The sequence below is a fragment of the Somniosus microcephalus genome, chromosome 12, assembly GCF_052327205.1.
Source record: "Somniosus microcephalus isolate GS21.2 chromosome 12, FLI_Smic_1.0, whole genome shotgun sequence".
NCBI classification, from domain to species: Eukaryota; Metazoa; Chordata; class Chondrichthyes; order Squaliformes; family Somniosidae; genus Somniosus; species Somniosus microcephalus.
This window is the reverse complement of record NC_140998.1, coordinates 85,061,716-85,073,963: the sequence shown is the minus strand read 5'-3', so window position 1 is coordinate 85,073,963 and position 12,248 is coordinate 85,061,716. Positions and strand designations below refer to the sequence as shown.

Genomic DNA, 12,248 nt, shown 5'->3' with positions numbered 1-12,248 from the left:
ATGCTGTAAAAAAATTAATTTATACTTGAATGAACAAGCCCTAACTTTTTCTGGTGTGTTTAGTGGGTATCTTGTGAGTAAGTACCGCAACTTCACGCCCTTCATGTGTTTGAACGCTGAGTCTCTCAGCGGGATATTTTTAGAGTGAAGCTTGTGGATGAGCAGGGCAACTCAGACAGCAACCTCCTGACTTCACGTTTAACTGCGCATGTGTGGATGCTGGAAGTTGCTGTCTCAATTACTCCTTCTAAGTGTGAGCACTGATAGCCTCACTGTTATTCTTATCGCAAAATCCGGGCCAATGTGTTTTAGCTGCCAAGATCTAAATTTCATTGTTTTGACTGAGGAAAAAGTGCACCTAGATTACAACAGAAGGAATTATTATTGACATGAGCAGGACTCCAGTCATCCACTGCTGCTGTTCCCATTGTTGATACTGGTCTGTGGGCAGGTACCAACTATGTTCTTCATGAAGATTAATGCTGATCCTCAGCAGTCTTATTTTTGCACAAAGAAAAATTGGGCTTGTTTGCTTGAAATCCATGTTCATGCATTTGGAACAAAAATTCAGACCAGTTTCCAAAGCCTTGTTGTTATCTATTTAGCCAATATAGTAACTGTCTTATATCTCCACAAACAGTTTATCATATTGATGTTCTCCCTAAGAATGAAAATGATGGAAATAATTGACCAGAATTTAAATATCTATCTCATTTTCTTTCTTTGTGCAGCCTTCAATATTCTTGTGAACGTTGGTGTTGTATTAACATATCCTATACTAATTTCTATTGGAACTGTACTGAGTGTCCCTGGAAATGCAGGTAATTTTCTTTTCTTCACTGTGCATTGCTCTCCTGTTCGTTCACTGTAGAATAAAAGTACCAAATGTTTTGCCTATACACTTAGTTAAAAATGTATTACACTTGTGATAAAACAACAGGGTAGATTTTTGCTTTCACTGGTGGTAATCTGTCCGAGTGAATCGCCCACCCTTTATAGAACCCACCTGCTTTTCATTCCATTGAGTAGGATATCCCTGGTTTAATAGAACATAAGAACATAAGACATAAGAACATAAGATGTAGGAGCAGGAATAGGTCATTTGGCCCCTCGAGCCTGCTCCACCATTCAATAAGATCATGGCTAATCTGATCTTGGCCTCAACTCCACTTCCCTGCCCGTTCTCCATAACCCTTGACTCCCTTATCGTTCAAAAATCTGTCTATATCCACCTTAAATATATTCAATGACCCAGCCTCCACAGCTCTCTGCGGAAGAGAATTCCAAAGATTCACGACCCTCTGAGAGAAGAAATTTCTTCTCATTTCCATTTTAAATGGGTGTCCCCTTATTCTGAAATGGTGCCCCCTAGTTCTAGATTCCCCCACGAGGGGAAACATCCTCTCTGCATCTACCCTGTCAAGCCCCTTCAGAATCTTATATGTTTCAATAAGATCCCCTCTCATTCTTCTAAACTCCAATGAGTATAGGCCCAACCTGCTCAACCTTTCTTCATAAGAGAACACCTTCATCTCTGGAATCGACCTTGTGAACCTTCTCTGAACTGCCTCCAGTGCAAGTACCTGTATATCCTTCCTTAAATAAGGAGACCAAAACTGTATACAGTACTCCAGGTGTGGTCTCACCAATACCCTCAACAGTTGTAACAGGACTTCCCTACTTTTACACTCCATTCCCTTTGCAATAAAGGTCAACATTCCATTTGCCTTCCTAATTACTTGCTGCACCTGCATGCTAACATTTTGTGATTCATGTACAAGGACCCCCAGATCCCTCTGTACCTCAGCATTTTGTAATCTCTCCCCATTTAAATAATAATTTGCTTTTTAATTTTTCCTACCAAAGTGGATAACCTCGCATTTTCCCACATTAACGCCATCTGCCAGATTTTTGCCCACTCACTTAGCCTATCTATATCCCTTTGGAGATTCTTTGCGTCCTCCACACAATTTGCTTTCCCCCCTATCTTTGTATCATCAGCAAATTTGGCTACTTTACACTTAGTCCCTTCATCCAAGACATTAATATAGATTGTAACTAGTTGAGATCCCTGCGGCACACCACTAGTTAGAGTTTGCCAACCTGAAAATGACCCACTTATCCCGACTCTCTGTTTTCTGTTAGTTAGCCAATCCTCTGTCCATGCTAATATATTACCCCCAACCCTGTGAGCTCTTATCTTGTGTAGTAACCTTTTATGTGGCACCTTATCGAATGCCTTCTGGAAATCCAAATACACGATACTGTATCTACTGGTTCCCCTTTATCCACCCTGCTCGTGACATCCTCAAAGAACTCCAGCAAATTTGTCAAACATGATTTCCCTTTCATAAAACCATGCTGACTCTGCTTGACTTTTATGATTTTCTAAATATCCTGCTATCACTTCCTTAATGATGGATTCCAGCATTTTCCCAATGAAAGATGTTAGGCTAACTGGTCGATAGTTGCCTGCTTTCTGTCTCCCTCCTTTCTTAAATAGGGGCGTTATATTTACGGTTTTCCAGTCTGCTGGGACCTCTCCAGAATCCATGGAATTTTGGTAGATTACAACCAATGCATCCACTATCTCTGCAGCCACCTCTTTTAAGACTCTAGGGTGCAGGCCATCGGGTCCAGGGGATTTGTTCACATTTAGTCCCATTAGTTTGCCGAGTACTTTCTCTCTAGTGTTAGTGATTGCTTTAAGTACCCCCCCCACCTCAATAGCCCCTTGATTATCCATTATTGGGATGCTTTTAGTGTCTTCTACCGTGAAGACCGATACAAAATATTTGTTCAAGGTCTCCGCCATCAAGGTTTGATGTGATTGGATTCCCTCTAAGCCAAGTAGATTGCTGTGCCTTCCAGTTTGCAGTTACAATGCTGCTTGGCCTTTTACGTCATCGGTGTATCATTCCCTTGGCGAAAAACATGTTGAAAATCATGGAATTCTTACAAATACTAGAGGGATAGGGCTATAGTGATAGGGGATTCAATTGTAAGGGGGATAGATAGGAGTTTCTGTGGCCGAGACCGAGACTCCAAGATGGTATGTTGCCTCCCTGGTGCAAGGGTCAAGGATGTCTCGGAGCGGGTGCAGAGCATTCTGAAGGGGGAGGGGGAACAGCCAGTTGTCGTGGTACATGTAGGTACCAACGATGTAGGTAAAAAGAGGGAGGAGGTCCTACAAGCTGAATTTAGGGAGTTAGGAGCTAAATTGAAAAGTAGGACCTCAAAGGTAGTAATCTCTGGATTGCTACCAGTGCCACGAGCTAATAAGTTTAGAGAGAGTAAGATAGATAAGCTAAATACGTGGCTTGAGCAGTGGTGCAAGGGAGAGGGATTTAAATTCTTGAGGCATTGGAACCAGTTCTTGGGGAGGAGTGACCTGTACCAAGGGGACGGTCTACACCTGAACTGTGAGGGAGCCGATGTCCTCGGGGTAATATTTTCTAGGGCGGTTCGGGAGGATTTAAACTAATTTGGCAGGGGGATGGGAACCTAGGTAGTGGAAAAGAGGGAAGTCATATGAAGTCAGAAATAGATGGTAGAAAGGTGAGAAGCAATAAGCAAAGGAGAGAAACACAAAGGGCCAAACTAATTCATAATGAGAGTGTGAAAAAAGCAAGCCTGAAGGCTTTGTATCTTAATGCTAGAAGCATTAGGAACAAGGTGGATGAATTAGTTGTGGAAATAGAGGTAAACAAGTATGATTTGATTGGGATTACAGAAACGTGGCTGCAGGGTGGGCAAGGCTGGGAACTTAACATCCAGGGATATACAATATTTAGGAAGGATCGGCAAAAAGGTAGGGGAGGTGGGGTAGCATTGCTGGTAAAGGAGGGGATTAATGCAATGGAAAGGAAGGATATTAACTCGGATGAAACGGAATCTGTATGGGTAGAAATGAGAAATAGCAAGGGGAGGAAAACGTTAGTGGGTGTGATATATAGGCCTCCAAATAGTAATATGGAGGTGAGGGAAGGCATAAAAAGGGAAATTAGAGAAGCGTGCGATAAGAGCACAGCTGTCATCATGGGTGACTTTAATTTACATATTGATTGGACTACCCAAATTAGTAAAAATTCTGAGGAGGAGGAATTCCTGGAATGTTTTCGGGACGGTTATCTGGACCAATATGTCGAGGAGCCGACTCGAGATCAGGCCATTTTAGACTGGGTATTGTGCAATGAGAAGGGACTTATCAACAATCTTCTTGTACGAGGCCCCTTGGGTCAGAGCGATCATAATATGATCGAGCTCTCAGTCGAGATGGAGAGTGAGGAAATTGAATCAGAGACTAAGGTCCAGAACTTAAATAAAGGGAATTACGAGGGTATGAGACGGGAATTGGGTAAGATTGATTGGGTGGTGTTTCTGGGGGGATTGACAGTGGATAGACAATGGCAAGCATTCAAAGATAGAATGGAAGAATTCCAGAACATGTTTATACCGGTTTGGCATAAAAATAAACCTAAAAAGGTGGCTCAACCGTGGATAACGAGGGAAATTAGGGACAGCATAAAATCAAAAAAAAGGGCATATCAACTGGCAAAAAAAAGCAGCAGACCGGAAGATTGGGGGCAGTACAGGATACAGCAAAAGAGGACAAAGGGATTAATCAGGAAGGGGAAAATAGAATACGAAAGTAAACTTGCAGCAAACATAAAGACAGACTGCAAAAGCTTTTATCGGTATATCAGGAGGAAAAGACTGGTAAAATCCCAAGTCGGTCCCTTGCAGTCCGATTCGGGAGAATATATAATGGAGAATAAGGAAAGGGCAGACCAATTAAACTCATACTTTGGTTCTGTATTCACAAAGGAGGACACAAATAACCTCCCAGGAATATCGGCAAACATAGGGACTAATGAGAGGGAGGAGCTGACAGAAATTAGTATCTCTAGGGATATGGTGTTGGGTAAGTTGAGGGGACTGAAGGCCGACAAATCCCCGGGGCCTGATAAACTACATCCTAGGGTACTTAAGGAGGTGGCCCTGGAGATAGCAGATGCTCTAAGGATCATCTTCCGGAACTCCATTGACTCGGGAACAGTACCCGTGGATTGGAGGGTAGCTAATGTTACCCCAATATTTAAAAAGGGGGGTAGAGAGAAAGCAGGGAATTATAGACCAGTAAGCCTTACATCGGTTGTGGGCAAAATGCTAGAGTCCATTATTAAGGATAAAATAGCGGAGCACTTGACAAATGGGGAAAGGATCGGACAGAGTCAACATGGATTTACAAAGGGTAAATCGTGTTTGACTAATCTGCTGGAATTTTTTGAGGAAGTAACTGGTAAAATAGATGGGGGAGAGCCAGTGGATGTGGTGTACCTTGACTTCCAGAAAGCCTTCGATAAGGTTCCACACAAAAGATTATCATGCAAAATTAAGGCTCATGGGATTGGGGGCAAAGTATTAACGTGGATAGAGAACTGGCTGGCGGATAGAAAACAGAGAGTTGGAATAAACGGCTCGTTTTCGGAGTGGCAGGCAGTGACCAGCGGGGTGCCGCAAGGATCTGTCCTGGGACCCCAGCTGTTCACAATATATATAAATGATCTGGATCAGGGAATTGGATGCAATATTTCCAAATTCGCTGACGACACTAAACTAGGAGGAGGGGTGGGCTCTGATGAGGATGTCAGGAGGCTACAGTGCGATTTGGACAGGTTGGGGGAATGGGCGGATACGTGGCAGATGCACTATAATGTGGATAAATGCGAGGTTATCCACTTTGGGGGTAAAAACAGGAGGGTAGATTATTATCTAAATGGCAATAGATTGGGAGATGGGGAAGTGCAGAGGGACCTGGGTGTTCTTGTGCACCAGTCACTGAAGGAGAGCATGCAGGTGCAACAGGCGATTAAGAAGGCAAATGGTATGTTGGCCTTCATATCAAGGGGGTTCGAGTATAGGAATAGGGATACCTTACTACAGCTGTACAAGGTGCTGGTGAGACCGCATCTGGAGTATTGTGTACAGTTTTGGTCGCCCCATCTGCGGAAGGATGTTCTTGCCATGGAAAGAGTGCAGCGGCGATTCACCAGGCTGATACCTGGAATGGCGGGAATGACCTACGAGGAGAGATTGAATAGTTTGGGCTTGTACTCACTGGAGTTTAGAAGATTGAGAGGGGATCTCATCGAAACATATAAAATTATGGCAGGCCTGGACAGGCTGAATTCAGAGAGAATGTTTCCAATGGCAGGGGAGCACAGAACCAGGGGCCACAGTCTAAAAATAGCGGGCAAATCATTTAAAACAGAGATGAGGAAGAATTTCTTCACTCAAAGAGTGGTGAGCCTGTGGAATTCCCTGCCACAGAGGGCTGTGAAGGCTAATTCAATAAATATTTTCAAGAGAGAATTGGATATATTTCTGAAGGCTAAGGGGATTAAGGGTTACGGAGAAAAGGCGGGGACGGGGTACTGAACTGGTAAGATCAGCTAAGATCTCAGACGAAGATCAGCCATGATCTCATTGAATGGCGGAGCAGGCTCGAAGGGCCGAATGGCCTACTCCTGTTCCTATCTCTATGTTTCTATGTTTCTATGTTTCTTGAGATTTCCATCATTCTTGCACCCAATTTCCTAATCCACTTGTAACAGACATAGCTAATTCTGCATGAAAAAATGTCATTAAAGCCATCCAGCTTTTACTATTTCTGTAGTCTATTCCAGTTACTTTTTCCCCACAAACTTTCTCTCCCCCCCCCACCCCACCACCCCCACAGCCTTCTTTCCCTTCCTGGAGACATTGGCCCGTAATTTGTGGTCAGTGGCGAAGCAAAAGCGCTTGCCGCTGGCCCCAAAGAAAGCTGCCCACAGAGATCTCATGAGCTCATGATCTCTGTGGCGAGAAGTTTGCCTTTTTCGACGCTCAATTGATTTCAGCGCTCTGTACTGGAAATTCCTAGTGTGAAGCTGCTGTCAACAAGCCAATCACTTCGTAGAATTCTCACAGACAGGAAACCAGGAAATGAGAAGCTGCTTTTATTTTGACTTTTTAAAAATGCTACAGAGAGCAAAATAAAGATTGGGACTCTCAGATGGGGATAAGGTAGAAGCTGAAATATCATGAACAAACTTTAAAAACATTTTTTTTATATAGTTTGTTAAAAATTGTAATTTTTATCTTAATGGAGTAATTTGAAACTCCACAAATATAAAAATCAGTTTTTCAGGGCCAGAACATTTGTTTACCAGTCAATACATTGTTAAATGCCCAGTTATACCTATTCCAACAAGGCTTAACATTTAATGGGGTATTTAACAGCGATATTACAGTGCAAAAGCCCAAGATTTCGTCAGTTTCACTGATTACACTGATTGACAGCTATGGGGCAGGGGGGTGCTCAGCACAGCCAGTGTCGGAGCAGTGAATGACTAACCGCAACTTCAGAATTTCCGCGTTTAGATGCACATGCGCTAAATCCTGAAGTTGCAGAGGGGTAATGACGGCGAAAGCAGTTAGTTCGCCGTCGTTACCCACTGCAAATTCTGGGCTAATGACTCCTTTCTGGGGTACAGCTCCATGTTTCAGATCAAACAAATGGCTATTATTCAACTGTGAGCCTTAACCGTGATTGCTAGTTAGGGTACCAGCCAACACAGAAGTAAGGCCACTACAATTGACATCAATGCCTCTGGGTTAGGGAGGAGAAAAGAAAACAGCCAAAGTTCCTGCACCTAACAGCTATCAGTGGCCTATGCTTGAAAGTTATATGTGGATGTTGGGTGAGCTCAGCTCTCCACAGTTGAACTGACAAAATGGCCCAAAAACATGCACCAAACGAAATGCAACTAAAGCAAACCAAAAAAGTAAAACATCAAAAGTGAGTTTGAAAATCCACTCCTTTAGAACATCCCTTCAGTGGTGACGAGGCATTTCTGGGCAAATGTAGGAGAAGGAAGGAAGCTCTGACCTCATTACATGTTGTTTGCTCTCTTTATAAACCTGCATGTGCCTGAAACGTGAGCCCCCAGGCCAGTCAGGAGATGCAGAGCAGCGCACACCTGGTGCACTTTTAGCAATGAGTTTTCCTTTCCCCTCACCATCATCAGCAGCACACAAGCACAATCATAGCAGCAAAAAGCTCTCATTTAATTGCTAGTTCAGGCATCTTACTGACCTTTCTCCAACTTTAATACCCATAGTAAAGGCCATGCTAATCTGTATGCTTTGATTCATTCAATTAAAAAATTATCTCAACATTTATGTTCAATAAAATAATTTCCTATAATTATCTCATAAAATGATGTTACTATTTCTAATACTAAAATTATGGATTTCAAGGATATCAATTACTTGTACAGACCTTGTAAGAGTTCCAAGAATAAATAAAAACATAAGAAAGCAAAGCATGTAAAATCCACTCAACTGTGAGCACTGCCAATCCGAGCCAACTAACACTCCCTGTCAAAGCTCACACATGAAGAATGGCCATTTAAATGAGATACTGGAGGGCAGCTATCAAGTGTCAGCTGTGGCTCAATGGGTAGCACTCTCTAGGTGGGAGGGGCTAGAAGTGAGCAGGTGTTACTGGTTGCCTGATTGCAGCAGGGAGTTGGAGTGAGTTTGTAAAAAGTTGGTGGTGGGTTTTTGGGTTTTTGTTTTCAAGTTTTAGGGCCTTTTTGGCCCATAAACAACAGCCAGGTGGCTGCTGAGGGGTCCGGAGTGCCGGGCCTCTCAGAGGACAGTGTTCCCAAGATGAATTTAATTAGGGGAGAAACTATGATTGGAAGGGAAAGAAAAAGGCCCAAAGATTTGGGCCGGGACCCCAGGAGGTTTGGAAAAGAAAACACGGTGGTGGTTCAGTGCGAGGATAAAGAGATACGAGCTTGGGATATTATCCAAGCGGTACATGAGGACTGTGGCGAGGGAAGCTGCTTTGCCTGCCGACCAAAGCCGAATGTTGGATTCGAGGTGACGGTCAGTGGCCGAGAGGAGGTGGAAAGACTTTTACTCAGTTTGAAAGTTGGCGATAAGTTCTTGGAGGTATCTCTGCTATATTCGGAAGAGGTGGTGGTCTCATTCTTAAACTTGCCAGTTTATATTGAGGACGATGTGATAATCAAAAAGTTGGAGTTGTGGGACATTAAAATTTGCTCAGCAACAAAGAGGAGATACTATCCAGGAACACGGGTAGCAGATGGAACCCGTTACATAAAGGTGCGGTTCCCAGAGGAGGTGATGTCATTACCGTACAGCATGAAATTCAAGACAATGGAAGGAGTGCAGTACTTCCGAGTACTGTATGATAACCAAGTGAAGGTTTGTTATTATTGTCTTGGACACGACCACCTTGTAAGAAACTGTCCAGACTTGTACTGTTATAATTGCGGCGAATCTGGACACATCGCTTGGAGCTGCAAGGCGGAGAGCTGTGGGGTGCGTCACAAAGGCACCACCCACTGTGAGTGTGCAGCAGAAGGAAGCTCTATGAGTGACGAGGAGATGGGAGAAGGAGCAGGAGGTGTGAGTGGAATGGCCAGAGGAGCGAAGCAGTCGGAGGACATCGTTGGTAAATTGAAGGAGAAAAGAGTGCAGGAAGAGGCAGAAAATTGCAGAACAGAGAACAGGATGGAGATGGTGGAAAACACACCAAGTACAGTGGAAAAGAACAAAGACAGCAGCGGGCAGCAAGGGTCGAGTGCAGATTCAAGCCTTAATACGGTTCAGCTCTCCCTAAAGAATCTGGTGTCCGCGGGGGGAGAGGAGACGGGAGCAGGGTGCGTGGTAAATGTAAGTACTCCAAAGAAAGACGGGGAGTCGGACATCTCGGTGAGCAGGAGGGGGCAAGACAAGGAGAGGGTGCAAGAGGCAGGAGTCTTAAAGGGGCAGCAGGACGGGAGTGGCGAGACAAAGACGCCAGAAGGGAGCAATATAAGTGCGCCATTGTCCCAGAGAGAGCAAGGGTCAGAGGTGGAGATGAGGTCGAAGGGAGCGGCACTGTTGGAGAAACCGCGATAGCAGGAAGACTCTCTATGGGAGATGACATATCTGACGGGGAGCAGGATTATGTATCTGACGGGGAGCAGGCACAGAGGGTTACAGAAGAGCTTGAGAGTGAGGAATTAGAGGGGGACAGAGACATGGGAGTGGGGGGGTGGGGTGGCATCATGTGAAAAGGGAAAGGTTAGTGAGGGGCAGAAGGAGGGAGAAAGGGCAGCTCCTTGGCCCAAACTTAATGCAGGGAAGATTCAAACAGGAGGTGAAAAAGAGTCGGAGGCTGCAGGAAAAAGCAACAGCTGACCGAAAAGTTGGGAAGGAGAATGAGAGGAGGGAAGGGCCAGAGATTAAATGATGGGGAGATTATCAGGCATACTTCCCTTCTTTGGAGCCATGATTACATTGGTCTCGATTAATGTGAACGGACTGAGGGGTGAGAAGAAATTGCAGCAGTTGTTGCAGCGTTTTAAAGGCTTGTTGTGTCTGCAAGAAACCTTTTGGGATGAGGATATCCTAGAAAGAGTTCAGAAGGTTTGGAAGGGAGAGGTGTTTGCAAGTTGTGCAAACAATAACCGTAGAGGGGTGGCTGTTTTGGTGAGTCCGTCCATAGAAGAGAACGTTGCCTTGGTGGACAAGGACACTGAGGGGAGATTTTTATGGCTAAGGGTAAAAATGGAGGAAATTAATTGCGATCTCTTTAATATCTGTGCACCGAACAACCATTGCAAGCGTCGCGAGTTTTTTCGGGGGTTATTCACTGAAGTGGCAGAGGTGGAAAATCCTTGTATAGTGGGGGATTTTAATGTATTTTTATCTCGGATGGACATTTCAGCCCAGATGACCTTTAAGGATGATAACTCCAGAGGGATGATTGTAAAAATGATGGCAAATTTAAATTTGAGAGACTTATGGAGGGACCGGAACCCCATAAAAAGGGAGTTCTCCAGAACAGGTTGGGTGGGTGATGTTTTAAAACAGAGTTGAATAGATTTTGTGTTAATGCGGGAAGGGTTAAGTTCTGAGGTGATGGAGATTTATTATAAAAAAGTATTTTTTAGTGACCACTCAGCTTTGGTTCTTAGAATTAGGAACAGCAGAGTTAAGATCAGTTCAGGGCTGTGGATTTTAAACAATCAATACCTGAAAGAAATTGCTTATAAAGAAGGGATTTTAAATATAATAAAGAATGCTCAGAAGGAACCTTTGTTCTTGAAAGAAAGAAGAGTTTGGTGGGACAATTTCAAATATGAGGTAAAAGTTTTTTCGGTACGTTATGGGAAAAAGAGAGCGGCAGCTAACCGACGTTGAGAAGAGAATATAAACAAAAGGTTTACGGATGTCTGTAAAGCAGTTGACGGAGGGGTTAAGGGAGCTGAGACTAAGTTCCGGGTGCTAAAGGAAGAGTGGGAATTATTGCAAGCTGAAAAATGCAAGGGGGCCATTCTCCGTGCAAAGGCTAGAGATGCATAGGAGGGCGAAAGATGCACTAGATATTTTCTGGAGCAAGAGAAGCTGCGACAGAGATTATCATTAATTGGAGAGTTGAAGGTTGGGGAGAAGATCATTCATGAAAGTGGGGAGATTTTAGAGGCGGCTAGCAGCTTTTATCAAGAGTTATATACAAAAAAAGACATTTCCAATTTGGCAATGGAGAAGGTTAGTGCTTTTATTGAAGAGAGTTTAAAGGAGGATGAGAAAAGCATGTGTGACAAAGAAGTAGGATTAGCGAAAATAAAAGTAGCAATAAGTGGAATGAAGGGGGGCAAAAATCCAGGGTCCGATGGACTAAGTGCAGAATTTTATAAAGAATTTTTCAAGATTTTAAGTCCATTGCTCTTAGAAGTTTTTAAGGAAATTAAAATTGAGGGAAGCCTGGCCCCATCTATGAGGAGAGATGTCATAAGCTTAGCTTAAATAAAAATAAAGGGGATAGAAGGGATCTGAAGAATTGGAGGCCCATCACATTATTAAATGTGGATTCTAAGATCTTGGTGAGGGATATGGCAAATCGTTTGAAGGAGGTGTTGCTGCAGATAGTTTTGTCCTCTCAGTCCTATGGAGTCATAGGCCGGGATATCGCAGACTCTGTGGTCTCAATCCGAGATGCGATAGAGCTCATGGAAGAGAGTGGGAGGGAGGCTTATGTATTAAAGATAGATCAAGAGAAAGCCTTTGATAGGGTCTCTCATGAGTTTTTATTGAAGGTTTTGGAAGCATTTGGCTTCGGGGAAAATTTCATTGAGTGGATAAGGATTTTTTATTCAAACATATTTTGCTGTGTTAAATGT

The 12,248-nt window shown here is 43.6% G+C and overlaps 1 protein-coding gene across 2 annotated transcripts in view; it reads left to right on the top strand.

Moving 5' to 3' along the window:
• Window positions 1–12,248, top strand: part of slc35f4 (solute carrier family 35 member F4) — a 350,033-nt gene that overhangs the window by 325,487 nt on the left and 12,298 nt on the right. For both annotated transcript variants that reach the window (XM_086003260.1, XM_086003261.1), the window contains exon 7: window positions 732–821. In XM_086003260.1, the coding sequence (XP_085859386.1) occupies window positions 732–821 (90 nt within the window). The remainder of the gene's footprint in view (window positions 1–731; window positions 822–12,248) is intronic.